The 22,059-nt window shown below is 40.5% G+C and overlaps 1 protein-coding gene across 9 annotated transcripts in view; it reads left to right on the top strand.

Annotated features, from left to right (window-relative positions):
• TMTC1 (transmembrane O-mannosyltransferase targeting cadherins 1) overlaps nucleotides 1-22,059 on the top strand; it is a 286,191-nt gene that overhangs the window by 135,159 nt on the left and 128,973 nt on the right. For all 9 annotated transcript variants that reach the window (XM_007968065.3, XM_007968064.3, XM_073020588.1 and 6 more), the window contains one exon: nucleotides 17,282-17,471. In XM_007968065.3, coding sequence (XP_007966256.2) covers nucleotides 17,282-17,471 — 190 coding nt within the window. The remainder of the gene's footprint in view (nucleotides 1-17,281; nucleotides 17,472-22,059) is intronic.

The following is a 22,059-nucleotide window of genomic DNA, read 5'->3' as shown; positions in this document are numbered from 1 at the left end:
TTTATAGTCCTGCCATCTGGAATGGCTAAGTCAGTGTAGCAGAGGGAGAGAAAGTTAGTGGGGCCCTAACTTCTTATATTGAAACTTACAAGTACATATTACAAAAGCAGAGAGAATAGTGTAATGAGCTCCATGTTTGTCCCTATCACCCAGCTTCAGCATTTATCAACTATGCTTAATCTTATTCCATCAATAGCCCCATCCACTAACAGTCCCTCTTGTTTTCCCTGACCCGCCACAAACTGTTTGGAAACTAGTCCCAACTATAGTGCCAGTTCAGTCATCATCATTTCAGCACACAATATCGCTAAAAGATATGGCTATCTTTTAAAATATACAACCACAGTATTCTCATGGTAGCTAAAAAAATATTTCCAACCATTCTTTAATATCATTGAGTATTCATTCCACCACACAGTTTACAAGTGTTTCAGCCTCAAGAGACCCACGGTACCTCTGCTCAGACCTGCAGGCCAGAAGTAGTCACGTACCCCCTCCAAATACAAAGGGGCTGGAAAGTGTTGCTCCCTTTGTGCCTCAGAAGAAAATCAAACAGACTGGATGAATACATAGTTTTGTGTCTGATACAGCCTACAGTGGTATTTTCCTTTGAAACTACAACAAGAAATGTTGAAGAAGATCATTTTCTCTCTGAAGGAAATTCCAGGTCTAGCTTTTTAGATAATAACTTTTTCTCCCCTCTATTCACATATCAACAAGGGTCTTCAAGCCTATTTTATGAACCACCGGAACTGAACGCCTCAGAATCCTGGGCCCTCGCGGATCTCCATTCTTTCTGTTTACCTACAACATCTATTAGCAGGTCTACGTCCCACCTGTTCGTAAAGGCTCAGATCAGTGCTGCTTCTTCAGAAAGGTTTCTCTGCTAGAAAACTTATATTGACTGCTTTCCCCTTCTAGTCTGTACACTTATTTATACCATCATGTGAATTCCTGAATACGATCATGTTTTCTTAACATTTCACCATGATCTGGTCACTGAAATAATGAATGCTTTGACTTTGCCACTGAGAGAGGGAACCTGTTGATTTTGCAATGTGAGAACTGCTCAAGAGGGCAGGTCTAGGGTGGATGGCTGGGATGACCTGAGGCCCAGGTGTCTCACCTCAGGAAGAGAGGTGACAGTTCACAGAAGTCAAAATCAGAAAGTTAGGTAGGAGCCAGGTGTGGTGGCTCACACCTGTAATCCAGGCACTTTGGGAGGCAGAAGTGGGTGGATCACTTGAGGTCAGGAGTTTGAGACCAGCCTGGCCAACATGGTGAAACCCCGTCTCTAGTAAAAATACAAAAATTAGCCAGGCATCATGGTGCACATCTGTAATCCCAGCTACTCGGGAGGCTGAGGCGAGAGAATGGCTTGAACCTTGGGAGGCAGAGGTTGCAGTGAGCTGATATCGTGCCACTGCACTTCAGCCTGGGCAACAGACTGAGACTCCTCAAGAAAAAAAAAAAAAAAAGAAAGAAAGAAAAAAGAAAGTTAAGTAGGAAGATGCTCTAAATGCAGATTGAGGTACTGAATAGTTTTGCTTATAGCCCAATGGATGACAACTACCTGATGGCCCTTAAAATTATCTTATGATCTTACGAGGCTTTGGCTCAGAGCCTGATACAAAATAAATCCTTAGAACATTGTTGAATAAATGACTGGTGACCTTGGTTATAGTTAGCATCCTTAGCAAAGATTAAGCCTTGTGGAGCCACCCTTCTGAGAAGGTTGTAACACACATAATATTCCACTCTGGGCACCAGAAAGTTGACTGTAATTATTATTGCACACTGTCCCACCTCATTCCCCATGCCTTGTCCAATTTTCTGTCTTCAAAACCATCTGCCAGGGTCTGTCTACTTGTAACTTTATAAAAACAGTGAAATGCTTCCTCGAGAATGATGGAATTTATATTGTGAAATATCTGGTTAACTTACACAATTACATATATGACAAAATAAAAATACAATACAGTGTGGTTCTGATATTTATTTCCATTTGTTCTCTAGAAAGGTGGTGAGGGCGTAAGCCAGGGGTGACTATGGGAACTCTCTTTTCCTGGACCCACCTGTCCTCAGTCCTGTTTTGTCAGCTTGGTTCTCTTACTTACCTCCTCTGTCCTTTGGTTTCTCATAGCTTGAAATCTGAATGACTGTATTTATGTTAATCACAAAGAATGCTCTATTATCTTCTTTGTAGTTGTTCTAAATTTAGATTTTATTAAATTGCTCTTTTTTTAACAACTAAGAAAATTTTGCCCTCATAGTTCTAAATCCCTCTATCTGTCCTATCCTACATGGAATTTCTATAGGAACAAGAGTCAGAAGTTTTCACAAGAGGTAAAAGAGGGTGAGTAGGCATAGAATTCACACAGTAAAACTGATGGATGAAAATGACAAATCAGGATGGTATTTGGGAATTTTGACAGTGGAGCGGGGCTACAGCCCAGAGGAGAGAGTTGGGTTTGGAGTAGGAATCTAGAACCAAAAAGATAAAACCAAGGACAAGTGAATGTGGGCAGAGGTGGAGGATGGATGGGCCTGAAGACAAGTGATTGTCTAGATCTGTGTGGTCTACCAGAGGAGCTGCGGGCCCCATATGGCTACCTAGCACTTCAAATGCTAGTTTCAATGGACATGTGCTGGAAGTATAAAGGCACACCACACTTCACAGACTTAGTAAGAAAAAAATGTAAAATATCCCATTAATAATTTTTACATTGATTATCTATGGAAATGATAATATTTTGGGTATATTCATTGAAACAAAATATATTTCTGAAACTAATTCTTTATGTTTCATTTTTTTTTTAGTGTAGCTAATAGAAAATTGAAAATTATATATACTTTGATTCTCTGTGGGATAGCACTGGCCTAGAACCAGCACTGTGCTCCTGGCTTGACCCCATGCCAGAGGAGGTAGAAGGATGAGTGACTGGTGAGGCATGAGTGGCATATGCTGTAGATGCAGCACTCTCTGCAGCCTCTGTCTGCCTCTGGTTTGAGTGGCCTCTTCTAATCTGCCATGTTGTGTTTTGCTCAGCTGATTCTGAGTGGTGGGAAGATTTTATTGCACTCTGCCTTAGAATTGTGCCAGTTTAGAATTTGATTCTCATCTGGAAAAAAAAAGAAAAAGAAAAGAAAATATTCTTCAAGACTCAAGACCATAGGTGCTTATGATACTTCTTGTAAATTACCACTCAAAGTTGTACTGTGAATAGAGCCATGAGGGGCCTTAAGAATTTATCTCAGCTAGGTAGTCAAACCTGAATGTGCCTCAAAAATACTAGGGAATCATGTTAAAGTATAAGTTCTGAAGTCCAGATGCCCAGAGGTTCTGCTTCCATGTTTTTTGTAGACTTGCATTTGAAAAGTGACAGAATAGATTTTATGTATAACCTGTCCTGTCCGAAAAGTGTCATTTGCTTCCGGATTTTCTCTTCTGTTTCTATAAGTATCTTCAGAAATGTGATCCTTTGACCTCCACTCTTGTACATCTGGGATTAAGGATAAAAACAAAAGCCAAAGTTAAGTATGGCTTCTGCATAGGGCTGGAGCCTGCAGGAGAAATATCATTTCCACTACCACAGCCATGCTTTGCTGCCTAGTAATTGGTTTTGTCTTACCAGTTTGAAAGAGATAGAGCATAAAGCAGTCTATACTTGATGGAAGAAGTATTGCCTTTATCACATTGAAAATGGTTGTCTTTCAAATCGAGAAAGGAGATAACACAGGATTTGCAGTGAAAGGATATAAAGGCTCCCTCTCAGCATCACATTTTTTGATGAGATTTGGTACTGGATAAACAACTAGAATAGATTTGCTTAAGCGGTAGGTCTGTTTTTGCTGTTAAGAAATATAGGCAAAGGTTTCTATTACTTTGTAGGAAAAGGTGAAGATAGGAAATAACAAGATGAAACTAGCACGCAATATCTTCCACGTTCTAAAGAAGCTTCTTTCTCATCTTTCCATTTTGGTTGATGGTTTCAAAGAGACACAAAACCTTAGATCTTGGTTGTTACAGCCTAGAACTCTGTGTCTTCCTTGTAGTTGCATCCCTTATAGCCCCGAACATGGGGCTATCTCATAATAACCTCAGAACATTGAATTAAAATGTTTCTTTTGTAAAATAATATATGGTGTGTTTAAAGAGAGCTGTGCAAAATGAACTGCTCTTTTCTTGACTGAGCATCTAACAAAACCTTTGAAACATGTCTACAGGGGCTCTTAAAACATGTTTTTTGGGGCTGGGGGTGGTGGCTCATGCCTGTAATCCTAGCACTTTGGGAGGCTGAAGCGGGTGGATTGCCTGAGGTCAGGAGTTTGAGACCAGCATAACAAATATGGTGAAACCCCATCTCTACTAAAAATACAAAAATTAGCCTGGCGTGGTGGTATGCGCCTGTAGTCCCAGCTACTTGGGAGGCTGGGGCAGAATTGCTTGAACCCGGGAGGTGGAAGTTGCAGTGAGCTGAAATTGCGCCACTGCACTCTAGCCTGGGTGACAGAGCGACACTCTGTCTCAAAAAGAAACATGTGTTTTCGAAATGAAGCTGAAGCTGTTCTGTATTTTAGAGCTGTGATGACCAGACCTGAGTGAATATGAGAATCAATCAAGGAAACATGTTTAATATAAAGATTCTCTGATTCATCTCACAGAAATTCTGATTGGGTAGGTTACAAGATTGGATGACAGAATCTTTGTATCAAACAACGGCCTACATGACTTGGGGAAGTCACCTGTTTTGAGAACCCTGGGCAAAAACTGTGTCCTCTGTAGCTGAAGAGTTCTCTGTCTGGGATACTGCCCCCATTATGTCTTCATATTATAATATGTTCATAGAAAAATAGCTTCTTGAGGATGAAAGAAGTTATCAAGGTCAATGAGCATAGTTTTCCAAACCAGAATGAAACTATGTGGTCATAATTTATTTAGTTTGTCACAAGAAAAGGGAGAGAAGAGGGAGTCACATGAGGGAGCTTGTGGCAGTAGAAATTTCACCTGGGGACTAGGGATGGGGTGCTGAAAAATGCAGATCGGGATCACTTACTGACATATTATTTGTTGAAGAAAACTGTCTCATCCTTGAAATCTACATATTGTATTTCCATTACAATCTTAAATCCCAGAGAAGCTGATGAAAGTTAAAGAAACACTTCTTTTATTTTCTGCTAACATTGAAACATAAAGGCCAATATTGCTTTTCACACTGAAAAAAATGCCAAGCCTGAGCTTTTACTTAAGGATTCTATTTCTTGATCCTCTAACAAACATTTTCAGCAGTGCAATCAGTTTGATGTGTCGTTAGAGAAGATTATATATGGATTTTTAGTTTACGTCAGCCTTGCTAGGGCTACGTGAAAGCTCCAGTTCTTCTGGGCTTCACTGATGAAGGAGTGAGTCAGGGTCTCAGGCGGGTGCTTCTCCATGAGACACCAATATTTCACCCACCATATTTCCTTTCACTTCTCCACATTAATAAAGAAATGCTAATGGGAGACCATTTGATGCCATGGACAATTGTATTTGGAGCCAGAAAACTATGTCATGTGTGTGCAAACTCTGCTATATGCTTGCAGTGGGAACTGCATAAATTACAGCCTCTTTAAGGCAATTTTCTTTGCTGCAAGAATGAGTGTAATGCCCACTTCATAGAGATTTTGCTGTCAAATAATCCTTATACACAAATGCTTTGTAAACTAGGAAATGTCGTACATGCTAGTGGTATTTTTAATATTGTATGCGTTTCATTAATAGACCAACAGGATTCTTGTATAGAGACCTGGAAACTTGAGCCTGATGCATTGTCAGCAGTCAGTTCATGCCTCCTCAATGAATGTTGAACCTGTGCTTAATGAGAGAAAGTATATTGGTTTGAAATAAACATGTTAAATCCTTTATAGAGAGAAAGACACCTTAGGCAAAAAAATGAACCCAGTATTTACTTTGCAGAAACTGTATTTGCTTTTTTGCAGATATGTGGGTAAGAAGTTGCTAACATTCTCAGACATTGAAATCCGTTTTCTCTACTCTGATGAAGCTCTCTATTAATAAGATTACTGTATTAATGGCACATGTAAAAGGTCAGAAAGACTTAATGACATTTCGGATTCACTTTATAGTTTATCCATGGTAACAAAAATTCTCATTTTAACTACATTCATTGTAGTTTAATGCAAAATAAGAAAAAATAAGCCTGGCATAGCTTTAGGAGGATATTTCAGTGTGAAGGGAGTGCCTGTAACACTGGGTGCTGAAGAGGGCTACAAAAAGGCAGAATCTTCCATCTGTGCCTCTCAACTACATGCCTGGACAACTGCAAGCCTAGCAGATATCTTTTATTGGGTTGTAGAAAAGTATATGTTTGCCCCAGGCTGAAATAAAAGTATAAACTCAAGTATTTCCAGATTCTAAGGCATTATTTTATTATCAGGCTGATTTCTTAAAACCTATAGAATCCATTTATTTTAAGACCTGGGTGCTAGGGAAATAATTATAGGCAGACACAGTCACTGCTCCTGAGGAGCTTGTGTTTTAGTGGGGAGGACGGGCACATTCATGGACAGTTACAGGGCAGTGTGCCAAGCCCCAGTGTGATGGGACACCCGCCTGTCCTGGGGAGGGATGATATGGAAGGCTTGTCATAGTGAATGGTGTCTGCTCTGGGACCTGAAGCATCCAGAGGTGTTGGAGTTCAAGGACCTGTAAGAGTTGATTCCAGAAGATGAGGTGAGCTAGTCAGGTGCTGCTGTCAGAAATGTGAAACTTGAGGGTGAGGCAACTGGTGTGAAGATGACAGAAAAGGAGATGCTGGGAACGGAACTCCTAACTACGCTCAGCCTCCATTATGAACAAGCACAAGAAGCCCCTGAGCAGAGAGTGAAGGTGGAGCAAATGCTAAGAGAAGCAGAGCAGCCAGGAGAAAGGCGTGTAGCCTTCATGGAAGGGTGGGTGCTGCCTTTCTTTCTTGTTGTTGTTTAGTTTTGGTTCCCTAAGAATCTTAGTTCTACTCTGAGTTTTCTGTCTTTGAATTCTGGGAATTTTTTTTTAAAATATCCATAAGTTATTGGGGTACAGGTGGTATTTGGTTACATGAGTAAGTTCTTTAGTGGTGATTTGTGAGATTTTGGTGCACCCATTATCTGAGCAGTATACACTGCACCATATTTGTAGTCTTCTATCCCTCGCCCCCCTCACACTTTTTCCCCAAGTCCCCAGAGTCTGTTGTGTCATTTTTATGCCTTTGCATCCTCACAGCTTAGCTCCCACATATCAGTGAGAACATATGATGTTTGGTTTTCCATTCCTGAGTTGCTTCACTTAGTCTCCAGTCTCATCCAGGTCACTGTTAATTCATTCCTTTTTATGGCTATATAGTATTCCATCATATGTATATACATTTTTTTTTCTTTTTCTTTTTTCCTTATCCACTTGTTGATTGATGGACATTTGGTTGGGTTGGTGCCACGATTTTGCTGTTGTGAATTGTGCTGCTATAAACATGCGTGTGCAAGTATCTTTTTTGAACAATGACTTATTTTCTTCTGGGTAGATACCCAGTAGTGGGATTGCTGGGTCAAATGGTAGTTCTACTTTTAGTTCTTTAAGGAATCTCCACACTGTTTTCCATAGCGGCTGTACTAGTTTACATTCCCACCAGCAGTGTAGAAGTGTTCCCTGTTCACTGCATCCACACTAACATCTACTGTTTTTTGATTTTTTGATTATGGCCATTCTTGCGGGAATGAGGTGGTATCGCATTATGGGTTTTGATTTGCATTTCCCTGATCTTTAGTGATGTTGAGCATTTTTTCACATGTTTGTTGGCTATTTGTATATCTTTTGAGAATTGTCTATTGATGTCCTTAACCCACTTTTTGATGGGATTTTGTCTTACTGATTTGTTTGAGGATGGGTTTCAAGATTTAAAGCTCCTTTTAGCAGTTCTTGTAGTGATGGCTTGGTAATTGCAAATTCTCTCAGCATTTGTTTGTCTGAAAAAGACTATTTTTCCTTCATATAAGATGCTTAGTTTTGCTGGATACAATATTCTTTGCTGATAATTGTTTTGTTTGAGGAGGCTGAAGATAGGGCCCCAATCCCTCCTAGCTCGTAGGGTTTCTGCTAAGAAATCTGCCAGTAATCTGATCGGTTTTTCCTTAAAGGTTACCTGGTGCTTCTGTCTCACAGCTCCTAAGATTCTTTCGCCTTAACTTTGGATAACCTGATGACAATGTGCCTAGGCAAAGATCTTTTTGCGATGAATTTCCCAGTGTTCTTTGTGCTTCTTGTGTTTGGATGTCTAGATCTCTAGCAAGGACATGGAAGTTTTCCTTGATTGCTCCCCCAAATACATTTTCTAAGTTTTTGGAATCCTCTTCTTCCTCAGGAACACTGATTATTCTTAGGTTTGGTCATTTAACATAATCCCAGACTTCTTGGAGGCTTTGTTCATATTTTCTTATACTTTTTTCTTTGTCTTTGTTGGATTGGGTTAATTCAAAGACCTTGTCTTCAAGCTCTGAATTTCTTCTTCTACTTGTTCAATTCTATTGCTGAGACCTTCCAGAGCATTTCACATTTCTAAAAGTGTATCCAAAGTTTCCCAAAGTTTTGATTGTTTTTAGTTTAAGCGATCCATTTCCTTGAATATTTCTCCCTTCACTTCTTGCATCATATTTTGGATTTCCTTGCACTGGGCTTCACCTTTTTCTAGTCCTTCCCTGATTAGCTTAATAACTAACCTCCTGAATTCTTTTCCAGGAAAATCAGGGATTTCTTCTTGGTTTGGATCCATTGCTGGTGAACTAGTGTGGTTTTTTTTTAGGGGGGGGTGTTGAAGAGCCTTGTTTTGTCATATTATCAGGGTTGGTTTTCTGGTTCCTTTCTCATTTGAGTAGGCTCCATCAGAGGGAAAATCTAGGACTGAAGGCTGTTGTTCAGATTCTTTTGTCCCACGGTGTATTCCCTTGGTGTAGTACTCTCACCGTTTTCCTATGGATGTGGCTTCCTGTGAGCCAAACTGCAGTGATTATTGTCTGTCTTCTGGATCTAGCCACCCAGTGAATCTACTAGGCTCTGGGCCGATACCAGGGGTTGTCTACACAGAGTCCTGTGATATGAGCCATCTGTGGGTCTCTCAACCATGGATACCAGTATCTGTTCTGGTGGAGGTGACTGGGGTGTGCAATGGGCTCCATGAGGGTTCTTAGCTTTGGTGGTTTAATGCTCTATTTTTGTGCTGGTTGGCCTCCTGCCAGGTGGTGGCACTTTCCAGAGAGCATCATCTGTGGTAGTATAGGGAGGGACCGACAGTGGGCAGGACCCTAGAACTCCCAAGAGTATATGCCCTTTGTCTTTTGCTGCCAGAATAGGTAGGGAAGGACCAGCTGGTGGGGGCGGGGCTAGGTGTGTCTAAGCTCAGACTCTCCTTGGGTGGGTCTTGCTGAGGCTGCTGTGGGGGCTGGGGGTGAGATTCCTAGGTCACTGGAGTTGTGTACCTAGGAGGATTATGGCCACCTTTGCTGAGTCATGCAGGCTGTCAGGGAAGTTGGGAAAGCCCGCAGTTACAGGCCTCACCCAGCTCCCACACAAACCGAAGGCAGGTCTCTCTCCCACCGTGCTCCCCTCAACAACCCTCAGACCGTTTCCAGGCTAAGAGTGATACAAGGCTATCTGCCTCCCAGCTGCGTGAGAAGAGGGCTTGGTTCTTCTCCAGCCTGTGGAGTCTGTACATCGGATTCACACCCTCCCCCGAGTTCTGGCAAGGAGGCTTCTCACCCCATTCAAATTGTTACAGATTTCAGCTAGAGATTTCCTTCTCTGTGTGTAGTTTTACCTCCTGCTTCTCTCCCGTTGGATCCCTGTGGTGCCAGACAGGAATGGCCTGCCAGGGGACCCCGTGAACTCCCAGGGCCCTTCTGTTGCTTCCTCTACCCCAGTATTTCTCTTGGCTCTGCAAATTGACTCAGCTCTGGGTAAGTCAGAAACTTCTCCCACAAACAGACCTTCAGCTTCTCCTGTTGGGGGGATGTGTTTGCGAGAGGAGGGTCTTCCTTTCCCACTTCCACTGTTGGGGCACTCACAGTTTTGTGGGGGGTCTCCCGGGTCCTAAAGTAGCAGTCTTCTTTCTTAAGAGGGTCTGTGGGTCCTCTTGGGATTGCTGATTTGTTCTTGCAATCAATCTGGAGCTAAAATTCACAATGTGAGCCCCCCTCGCTGCTCTGTCCGCAGCCACATCTAGTCCTGCCTCCTGTCTGCCATGATCTCGCCATACATCTCTTCTGGGAATTTTCAAAATAGTCTCTACCTTTAATTGAGCTGGATTAATTGGACCACTCATCCTTATAAGCCAGAAGAACTCCAACAGAACACAATGAGAAGCTGGTCAGAATTGCTTGGCTCTGTTTTCTTCTTTCGTTGGGTATTTGGAAATAGTCTCACTATCTCTATGGGTCCCAGGTGCTAAGCAGCAAGTGTTCAGTACTACTGATGGGTCTCGGCCCTTGAATGCCCCATGGGGGGCACAGCACTTATCTGGCATCTTCTACTTTGCTTGCTTTTACACGATCCATTCCACTGGGGACTGACTGTCTGTGGCTTTCTAGTGCCAGCCTTGTTTCCTGGGGCTCAGGTCCTGCTTCCAGTCATATATCCTTGTCTGTAGATGGTTTTTCTTGATTTCCTTTTCTTTTGTGTCTTCTCTGCTTGTTCCACATTACCATTATGAGGTTCCTCTGTGTTGTTGCATTCATTCTCATTGCTGAATTGATTTCTATCACATGGATATTCCATAATGTATGTATGCATTCTATCGTAGATGGATATGTGAGTTGTATCCAGTTTGGCGCTATTAAGAAAAGTCCTGCTATGAACAATCTTCTAAATGTTTTTTGGTAAACACATGTGTCCAATGCTGTTTGTGTGGAATTACTTAGGAGTGGAATTGCTAGTTCATGAAATATGCATTTATTTTGCTTTCATGAAACTGCCTATGGTTCTGCAAGGTGGTTTAATCAATTTACAGTAGTGTTTCAAAGTTCTAGTTGCTCCACATCCTCACTGATACTTGACATGATATTTTTTTATTTTAGATTTTCTACTGGTAGTAATTTTTATCATTTTTATAGTATACAATTTCTAATCCTGTACTCATAACTGTTCTTTAAAAATGACATGTTTATTTACAATTTGAAGCTATTACTCTTGGGTGGCCCTGTCTGGACTATCTCCCATCTCTCCACATACTTAATTAAATTCTGTGGAGATTCTAGGATGTCTTCCCTTCATCTTCCACTTCTCATTAATCTATCATTTCTTAGAACTCCATCGCAATTTGATATTTATATTACACTGTTGTCAACCATGTAACGTGTGTGTTCTCACCAGCAATGCAGTGAAAATGCTCTTGTGGAAGGCAGAGGCTAGATCATACTACCCTTTAGCACCTAGAAAGGCGCACAGAATAATTACTCAATGTTTGATGAATTCAAGTGAAGTTTCCCTGTGCATTGAGGACGGTAGTGCAGGAAGTAGCTTTCTTTGGATAGTTCTGGAGAAGGTTATGGGCAGGGGAAGAAGATGCTAAAGACAGTAATTACCAGGTAATGCCTGTGTAGGCCTGTCATTACTAGGGCACAGTGAGGCGGAGACCCTTTGAAACATCAATAGTAATTCAGGAGTTATGAGGATGAAAACAGGCAAGAGTCTGGGAGGGAGCAGGACAGATCACCAAAACCTATCTGTGAAATGGGAGGAGTTCCCTTATCCCCCTCACAGGGTGTGTGATAGGGGGAGTGGCTCGCTTCTTAGGTGCCCCGCTGCTCAAACCCTTAGCAGAAGCATGCAGACCAGCAGGTCATGGGGAGCATTTTTGGCACCAACCCCATGGCAGCATCTAAGGTTGAGTGTATACAGCTGCTGAAGCCCTGGTGGGTGTGTGTTACCGTGTGCTCTTTCAGCTTTGCCGTCTGCAGGCGGCTTATGTTAATCAGCTCAATTAGACTCTCCGCCTTATCGCCAGGACAGAGGGCTTTCTGTATCCTGGGTTCTTGCCCTAGTGTACCAGAAAAATCAGATCACATGTGGGCTTGGAGGATGGGTTGAAAGGTTTTATTGAGTGGTAGAAGTAGCTCTCAGTGAGATGGATGGGGATCCAGAAGGGAGATGGAGTGGGAAGGTGGTCTTCCCCTAGAGTCTGGCCGATCGCCCCCAGCTGAATTCCGTGTCATTCCGCCATCGAAGTCCTGCCAGTGTCTGCTGGGGTCTGTTGGTGTGCTCTTCTGCTCCTCTCGATGTCCAGCCATTTGTATCTGTGCTCGCTAGGGTCTCGGGGTTTTATGGGCACAAGATAGGGATCATGGTGGGCCAGAGTGGTTTTGGAGAATGCAACATTTTGGCACAAAAACAGGAGTGCCTGTTCTCACTTAGGTCCATGAGCACAAGCCTGAGGGTGGAGCCCTAGCTAGGGACCCTGCCCTTCTCTACCCAGCACTTCCCTGCCCGCCTCCCGTGTCAGCGGTATCAGTAGAGTCTGGGCTGGGTGGGGTGCTCCTCACCAGTGGTATATTGACAGTTGGCAAATGCCCTTCCTAAGAGGAGATGAGTGTGTACAGTGGACCCAATGTCCTGTATTTATAAAATGATAAAAGATTTTGTAGGCGAAAGTAAAAGAAAGATCCTATGAGCAATAACATTTTTATGTAAAGCAAGCAAGAACTGTATATTTCTGCTTGCAGTACCTGATTTTTCATATGTACCTATCACAGACGTCTTTCTAGGGCAAAGAAATATGTTAGGTTCATGTTATCTCTTAGCCAGATAGGTTTTTGCTGAGGCAAAGAACAGAATTTATGTATATGCTTGCACTTAAAACACTTTGATTTTTTTCTCGATAAAAATGAGGATTTAGATGTGAAGAGCCACACAGTTTTGTTACGTGCAATTTGATGAATGCCATTTTCCCCACAGTCTCAGCTTCAGCTTGCCTTTCCCTTTCATGTTTTTCGGCCACAAAACCTCTTTACTCTTTTCTGGCTTATCAATGAAAATGCATGACTAAATTGTTTAAGCTGAATTCCTGGCTTTCTGTGCTGTATATTCCATTTTGTTGGCAAGATATTCTTGTGACTTTCCTTCTGTTCACAGAATTTGTGGTAGAAAATTGGTAAATTCATTTTGGTTTTGCACTTGCTTTAAAAAAGATAACACAGCAGGGCAGAGATATTCGACAGATTATTTTGCTTCTGAAATTATAGCAGAAATAAGATGATTTGCTTCAATGTAATTCACCGTGAAAGAATTAAAAAGAAATACTGTAGCCGTTGGACAGCTAGCTGAACTATCCCCTCCACCCCCTACCTCCAGTGTAATTAGCTTTTGGAGTGATTCCAAATGGCTTCTTTGTTTGTCGTCGTTGTTCTTTTGTGGGTTTTTTTTTTTTTTTCTCTCTCTCTCTCATTTTGTTTTGTTTCATTTTGAAACAGGATCTTGCTCTGTTGCTCCAGGCTGCAATGCAGTGGCACAATCACTGCTCACTCCAGCCTTGACCTCCCTGGCTAAAGTGATCCATCCTCTCATCTCAGCCTCTGGAGTAGCTGGGACTACAGGTGTGTGCCACCACACCCAGCTAAGCTTTCTTTAAAAAATTTTTTTGTAGAGATGAGGCCTTGGTGTGTTGCCTAGGCTTATCTCAAACTCTGGGGCTCAAGCAGTCCTCCCAGCTAGGGCTCCCAAGGTGCTGAGATTACAGGCATGAGGTACCATGCCCAGCTCACTGCACCCTCCGCCTCCCAGGTTCAAGTGATTCTCCTGCCTCATCCTCCCAAATAGCTGGGAATACAAGTGCGCACCACCACACCCGCCTAATTTTTGTATTTTTAGTAGAGAAGGGGTTTCACCATGTTGGCCAGCATGGTCTTGATCTCTTGACCTCGTGATCCACCCACCTTGGCCTCCCGAAGTGCTGGGATTACAGGTGTGAACCACCGTGAAAGCATTTTTCTTTTGGTAATGTGTAAATAACTATGTTGAGATTATAACTTAAAAAATTTTTGTTATATTTGTTTTTTGTCAATACAGTATTGCACATCTAGAAGACATAAAGAACTGAAGTCAACTTGCAGAGCAAGGCCAAAACGTAAACTCAAAATTAAATAATACATTCTGCATAGCAGTTCCGAATGTTCCATAGTCAAGCCATAGGGTGGAAATAAGATAAGAAAGTGTTACTATTACAATTCTATTGCCTTTTGCCCTAGTTAAAAAGTAGAGAAAGTGGCATGAAGTACCCCACATGCATGCCATCTTCTAGTCACAATAATGATAACTCCTGGTCATCTTGTTTCATCCATATCCCATCTACTTATTTTCCCTTCCTCTTAGTCAATTATTTTAAAGCAAATCCCAGACATCATTTTATTTCGTGTGTGTGTATGTTAGTATATATTTCTAAAATACAAATACTCTTAAAAAAATTACCACAATACTATTATCACACTTTAACAGTGATTGTCCCCAGCCAATTCTCTCTCTATCCAATCAGTATTTCAGTTTATTCTGATTGTGTCCTAAGTGGTTATTTTTAATAGAGGTTTGTTTGGATTAGCATCTAAACAAAATCTGCACTTTGCTTGATGTGTCTCTGAAGTTTCTTTTAATTTGCAGATGTCCTTTCCCTCCTTCTCCTCCCATAATTACAATGTACTTGTTTAAGAATCTGGGCCCTTTGTTTCCCACAGTCTGGATTTTGCACACTGCATCCCTGTGGTGTGATGCGGCATATTCTGTTGTTTCCTGTCTTTGATATAAACTGATAATTAGATTTAGGACTTGATTAGTTCAGGTTTGATTTTGTTTTTTCTTTTGACTTCGTAAGCATGGTGTGTATTTCCATAAGGAGGACATCAGGCTGTTCATTTCCCTTTCAGTAATGTTAAAGTTGATTTGTCAGTTCCAGGCACCTGAATTAGCCTGATTTAACTATCATAAATAGAGGACCTCACTGGCTTTTCACCTAATAAGTTAAGCAGTCATTGATGACCATTGCCATTGATGATCATGCCTAGATCTATTATTTCCTCAAAAAGGGGATAATAGTTTTAAAGTCATTTTAAGAGCTGGGATGTGACTGAGAGACAGAGCTACCCAACTTTTTCTTCTAAGGTTGATGGTTCACTACTTACCTAAAAGCTAAGTCATAGAGAACCTTTAGTGGCCTGAAAAGTAGATGACATCAGCCTGAAAGCTCTGTGAAAAAAGAAGCCCAAAATGATTCAATCACTTTTCTATGGAGATGGCATTCTCGGGCAACAATTTCACAGGTCCAAGCCTAAAAGATAAACAGCATTTTTTTTTTTTTTTTGGCCATTTTTTTTTGTTGCTGTTAAATAGCAAAGCCTGAACTTTATCAAACTTTCAGTGTATACTATTCTATTTGTATATTACCTTTTAGTTAAAAATTAACAGAGGGGAAAGGGTTGAGCATGATTGAAATAGCCATGCCTCTTTCAACCCATGTCTTTGTTGGGGTTTGAGAGTCTGAGCAGTAAATAATCTGCCTCCTGCTCTGCAGCCTGATGGCTGTGGATGATTTTCCTTTCCACCACTGATCTTCAAACAGTAAGAGGGGAGGGGAGGAGAGAACTGAGGTGTTTTAAACCAGTAGCTATTTGTTGACAGGAATCAGGGTCAACTGATGCTTTGCACTAGAAAGTAACTTGGAAATTATCTCATCTAATGTCTTCGCCAATCCAAGATTCCCTCTAAAAAAGCCTGACAAATGAGGGAGAACCTCTCTTCACACTCTGTACTCTGATGGTGTTCATCTGTTTCCTTCTGCCTGTTTAATTCAGTGTGTCCTATTTTCACTATTGGATTATACATTCCTTGAGGACAAGGAATTCATCTAATTCTTCTGTTTAATTCCAAGTAAGTTGACAAACACAGTCAGATATGAGCTGAAGTGGTGAACACAGATTTCACTCCATCACTACTGACAGTAGGGGAAGGAGCAGAGCTTCATTCTGATTTGTGCAGAGGTGACTGGGCCTTTCAAAGGGAGGGTGAGGGAGTGGGTGGAGTGTGGGGCTCAGTAGAGTCAGAGAGGTGAAGACTTATAGAGCGTTGATCCCTGTAGATGCGATGAGGCCAGCTGTGTCCACTGGCTGACAGTTACCAAAGTTAAAATTCTGTGCTCCCAGAGATTGGGAGACAGAGGCCTGTCCTTCCTGATGATTACATTTCATAGGAATGGCTCTCGGGTCCTTGACGGAGATGCTTCTGTGTTGTAAGAGGTAAGTATCCACAGTCGTAAGCACATTTTTGTAAATGCTGTAAGAAAAGGATGTTGGGGGCCTGTTGTTAGGTGTTGACTAGAGCAAAGAATAAATTCTCCTGACAGCATTTCTCAGGTCAGCATTTTAATGAGGGGCTGGGGTCATCCCAGGGACACAGCCTTATGCTGAGGCAATGCTAGGGTTTGATCATCTCCTAGATTCAACAAAGTTGCTATGTGCAGTTCTCAAGGGTCTAGAACACTGCTTAATGAATGAATTTAAATAAATTCAATTTTCTCTACCCCCAAAATGAGGCGAACAAGTAGAATGCCTTCCACTTTACCTTAGTGCCTAGTTGCAGCCAGGAAACAGGCATAACACCTCCTCCATCCATTGTCCCTCTGTCCACCTGGCTCTCCTTGTCATCAAGGACACCTGCAGTTTCCCTCCTACCAAGTCCTGGCCCCTCAGTGTGTGAGTAAGAGATATTAGCTCCATACCACAAATACTTTGATTTTTTGAAATAACTCAATATAGGTCAGTGTATTATAAAAATGATGAAATATTTTCAAATCTACTGTGGGATTCTGGGCACTATTAAGAAGGGACAGTTCAAATGTCTCTTATCCAAGGAATCATGTCTGAAACGGTGACATTTCTGTGATGTGCTTTTGTCAGACATTTCCTTCATAGCATTTATTTCTGGTTGCAATATATTTATTTGTATGATAATTTTAAAATATATGTCATGGAAACTGTATCTATATTTGTTCACCATTAAAAGGTCAGTACCTCAGAGTGGCTAGAACCTATTAGATATATCCCAAATCTATCAATTTAATAAGTAAATGAGTGAATGGCTTTCCATCTTCCATTGTCTTCTCCTCCAAGATAGCATTGACTGGGTAAAAATGCTATTTAATAAAATTATGGTGACTGAATGCTTACAGAATATCATGGTTCTTGAGCAGTGTTTCAGTGATTCTTCTTCTCTTTATAGATTCCTCACCTATTCCTACCTCTTAGCGTTCAACGTGTGGCTTCTGCTTGCACCTGTGACCCTGTGCTACGACTGGCAGGTCGGCAGTATTCCTTTGGTGGAGACCATATGGGACATGCGGAACTTAGCCACCATCCTTCTGGCAGTTGTGATGGCCTTATTGAGCCTGCATTGCTTAGCAGCCTTTAAGGTAATTTTTTCGAAAATAGAATGAACTCTGCATTTGAAGACAGATATTCTATGCCCATAATGTTCTTTTTTGTGCAGGTGGTCTGGGTGTAAATTGAATCTCCTCTCTTTGTGTATTTAAATGTTTTGTAGCTGGTAATAATATACCATGGCCACTTTATAGATTTTTTGACTGTTTCTACTAACCCTGTATTGATCTGAAGCTTGATGTTTGTAAATGAGAAGTTACTGCTGTGGTTGGCTAATTTTCAAAGTAATTTATTTGATTTAATATAATGATAAATGAAATTGTGGTAAATAACCTATTTATAAATCCTTAAAATGTGGTTAAGACTCTACTTTCATAAATGAATGCCAGAGGTAGTTGGGTCATTTCTCCCACTACCTCCCCCAAAAGTATAAAACTACAAAATTATTAAATACAACTATTTTAAAAATGACCAAAGACCAAAGGCAAATATTCTAGTTCATTCTCATGCTGCTATAAGGACATACCTGAGACTGAATAATTTATAAAGGAAAGAGGTTTAGTTAGCTCACAGTTATGCAGGGCTGGGGAGGCCTTAGGAAACTTACAGTCGGGGCAGAAGGGGAAGCAAACATGTCCTTCTTCACAAGGTGGCAGGAGAGAGAATAATGAGTGTCCAGTGAAGGGGAAAGTCCCTTATAAAACCATCATATCTAGTGAGAACTACCTCACTATCACAAAGAGCAGAATGGGGGAAACTGCCCCCATGATTTAATTATCTCCACTTGGTCCGCATAACATGTGGGAATTATGGGAACTACAATTCAAGATGAGATTTGGGTGGTGACACAGACAAATCATTTCAGCAAAAAACTTGAAAATGTTTACTTATGAAAAACTGCTACTCCATTGGATAAGATGCTTTTACCTGAAGGTAAGTTCTCTCCATCCTGTCAGATCTAGCAGTAAAAATCCATAAGTTTACTGGTTGGAATTGGCTGGTAAACTTTGGGAAGTTTTACAATTTTGGAAAAATTTGATTTGGGAAAGAAACAGGGCAGCAAAAATTTAAGGGAAAGTTTTGGAAGCAAGAGAAATATAGAAGAGCAGAGGTAATATACTCTCCATGCATTCATGGCTGTTAAATGACATATGCACAAGCAAAATTAAAAGCTCTGGGAGACTTATTTGCTGCAAGTTTGTATGCATTCTTCAGCACATACACGAGTTGAGCAACAGAGATTGGGAAATTCACTGGCGTGAGTTATCCATGTATAACCTCTGCCCAAATCATTGACTGATCACAAAGTCATGTTGGCACAAGAGAGATCCCCAGAAATCCAGGCAAAAGAAGAAAAGAACTGAGTAATAATTTCAGCATTCTGCAGAGAAACAGATTTTCCAGTTTGAGTCTATGGAAGCTCATCAAATGTATTCAAACAGGAAAACCAAGAATTTCAGAAGAACAAAATAGAATCCAGGGTCCCTACAATGTATGACATGCAACACCCAGTTTAACCAAAGATTACTAGATGTGTGAAGAAACAGGAGTGTGTGACCAAACTCAGTTTTTTTTTTTAAAAAATGTCAATAGGAAATGGAATAGAATTGAGAATTCAGGGCTAAATCCACACTAATGGGATCAACTGATTTTTGACATAGTTATCAAAGCAATTCAATGGAGAAACAATGGTCTTTTAAAAATGTAACTGAATATCTGTAAGGAAAAAATATGAATCTTAATCCTTACATTATACAGTATACAGAAATTAATTCTAAGTGGATCATAGCCCTAAACGAAAAAGTAAATTACACCAAAATTTCTAAAAGAAAAGGAGAAAATCTTTGTGAATTGGACTTAAGCAAATATTTCTTAGAACATTTAATGTGAAAACTGTAAAAGAAAAAGTTGATAAATTGGATATCTTCAAAATTAAATATTCTTTTCATCAAAAGATAATGTGAATTAAATGAAGAGGCAAGCCACAAATTGGGAGAAAATATTTATAAAACATAAATCTACAAAGGCCTTGTATCTGGAATATTTAAAGTGCTCTTAAAACGCAATAATAAGAAGACAAAAACTAAAATGGAGAAAAGATTCAAGTGGACACTTCACAGAAGAAGATATGCAAAATTTTTTAACAAATACATGAAAAGATGCTCAGCATCATTAGTCATTAGGGAACTTCAAATTAAATCCACAAAGAGATACCATTATGCTCTCACTATAATGACTATCATTGAAAAGATTCCCAACACTGAGTATTGGCCAGTGTGGAGCAACTGGAATCCTCATACATTACTGATGGGAATAAAAAATGATACAGACACTTTGGAAAAATTTGGAAGTTTCTTAAAAAGTTAAACGTAAAATTAAACAGTTCTATCCATTTCCACCTACTGAAAAGAAATGAAAACATGTCCACATGAATATCTTGTCCGTGAATATTCATACAGCTTTATTTATAATAGCAGACAAATTGAGAAAAATCTAATGACCTAACATGCAATTGGACAAACTCAGTGTCATCAATTATTCAGAAATTTTAAGGAACAAACTACGAATACATAAAACAATGTAGACGGACATGGATGAACATGGTGCTAAGTGAAAGAAACCAGACATATAAGAGTGTATGCTATATGATATGGTTTGGCTGTGTCCCCACCCAAATCTCATCTTGCATTATAGTCCCCATAATCCTCACATGTCATGGGAGGGACCCTGTGAGAGATAATTGACTCATGGGGGCAGTTACCCACATGCTGTTCTTGTGATAGTGAGAGAGTTCTCATGAGATCTTTTGGTTTTATAAGGGGTTTTTCTCCCTTTGCTCAGCACTCATTCTGTCTCCTGCTGCCCAAGGTCCCTGCTTCCTCTTTACCTTCCACTATGATTATGAATTTCCCGAGACCTCCCCAGCCATGCAGAACTGTGAGTCAATTAAACCTGTTTTCTTTATAAATTACCTAGTCTTGGGTATTTCTTCATAGCAGCATAAAAACAAACTAAATACCCTATATGATTCCATTCATGTGAAATTCTAAAAAAGGCGTAATGACAGAAAACATGTGGGGTTGGAGGTTGACTATAACTTGAAATAACATTTTGAGGTGTTTTATGCTTTTTAAAATATGACTGTGGTAGTGAAACTCACCAAAATACATACTTAAAATGGGTGAATTTGTTGTATGGTAACTTTACCTCAATAAAGTATAAAAAATGATGAAATATTCCAAATAGGTAAAAGTCTGGAACGAATACAGAACTGAAATTTAAACATAAAACATAAGGACAGTCCTGAAAATTGAATGAAAAAAATTTGCATGATTAAAACACCTTTTAAAAATTGAAGTGAAAGTTATATAACATACAATTAACTATTTTAAAGAGTACAATTTAGTGGCATTTAGTGTATTTACAATGTTATACAACTGCCAGCACTTTCTAGTTTCAAAGCTTTTTCATTACCCCATAAAACAACCGCATACTTATTAAGTAATCACTCTCAGCTTTCCCCTCCTCCATCCCCTGATAACCTTTAATTTGCTTTCTGTCTCTATTAATTTGCCTATTCTGGGTATAGAATATAAAAGGAGGGTGACCCCAAAATGTCTGAGACTGGCCTTAGCCAATTTAGAAAGTTTATTTTGCCAAGGTGAAGGACACACCTGTGACACAGCCTCAGGAGGTCCTGACTACAAGTGTCCTATGTGGTAGGGGTACAGTTTGCTTTTGTACATTTTAGGGAGACCTGAGACATAAATCATACTTATAAAACATACATGGGCTCGATATGGAAGGGCAGAACAACTTGAAGGGTGGAGGCACGTCCAGGTCATAGGTAGCTTTAAAAATTTTCTGATTGGCAATTTGTTGAAAGCGTTATTATCAATAGAAAGGAATGCCTGAGGCCAGGCACGGTCCCTGATGCCTGTAACCCCAGCACTTTGGGGTTACACTTTGGGAGGCCGAGGCGAGCAGAAAACTTGAGGCCAGGAGTTCAAGACCAGCCTGGCCAACATGGCAAAACCCCATCTCTACTAAAAAAACAAAAATTAGCTGGGCATGGTGGTATGCGCCTGTAGTTCTAGCTACTTGTCACGCTAAGGTGGAAGAATCTCTTGAACCCAGGAGGTGGAGGTTGCAGTGAGCCGAGATCACACCACTGGACTCCAGCCTGGGTGACAGAACGAAGTCTGTCTCAAAATAATAATAATAATAATAATAATAATAATAATAATAAAATGTAAAAAGAAAGGAATACCTGGGTTACAACAGAGGGTTGTAGAGACCTTGTTTTTACCATGCAGATGAAGCCTCCAAGTAGCAGGCTTTAGAAAGAATAGACTGTAAATGTTTCTTATGAAGTCTATGTTGATGTTAGTGCTGGTGGGGTATAATGAGGTATGTCCAACCCGCTCTTTCATCATGGCCTGAACTAGATTTTTAGGTAACTCTGGAAACCCCTTGAGCAAGAGGAGGGGTCCGTTCAGATGGCCGAAGGCCTTAGAATTTTATTTTTTGTTTACAGGAGTAATAAAACATGTGATCTTCTATGTCTGGCTTCTTTCACTTAGCACCATATTCTTGACATTCACTGAAGTTGTAGCACGT

Source organism: Chlorocebus sabaeus, chromosome 11, assembly GCF_047675955.1.
Source record: "Chlorocebus sabaeus isolate Y175 chromosome 11, mChlSab1.0.hap1, whole genome shotgun sequence".
Classification (NCBI taxonomy): Eukaryota; Metazoa; Chordata; class Mammalia; order Primates; family Cercopithecidae; genus Chlorocebus; species Chlorocebus sabaeus.
The sequence above is the reverse complement of the archived record's forward strand: the minus strand, read 5'-3'. Positions and strand labels throughout refer to the sequence as shown.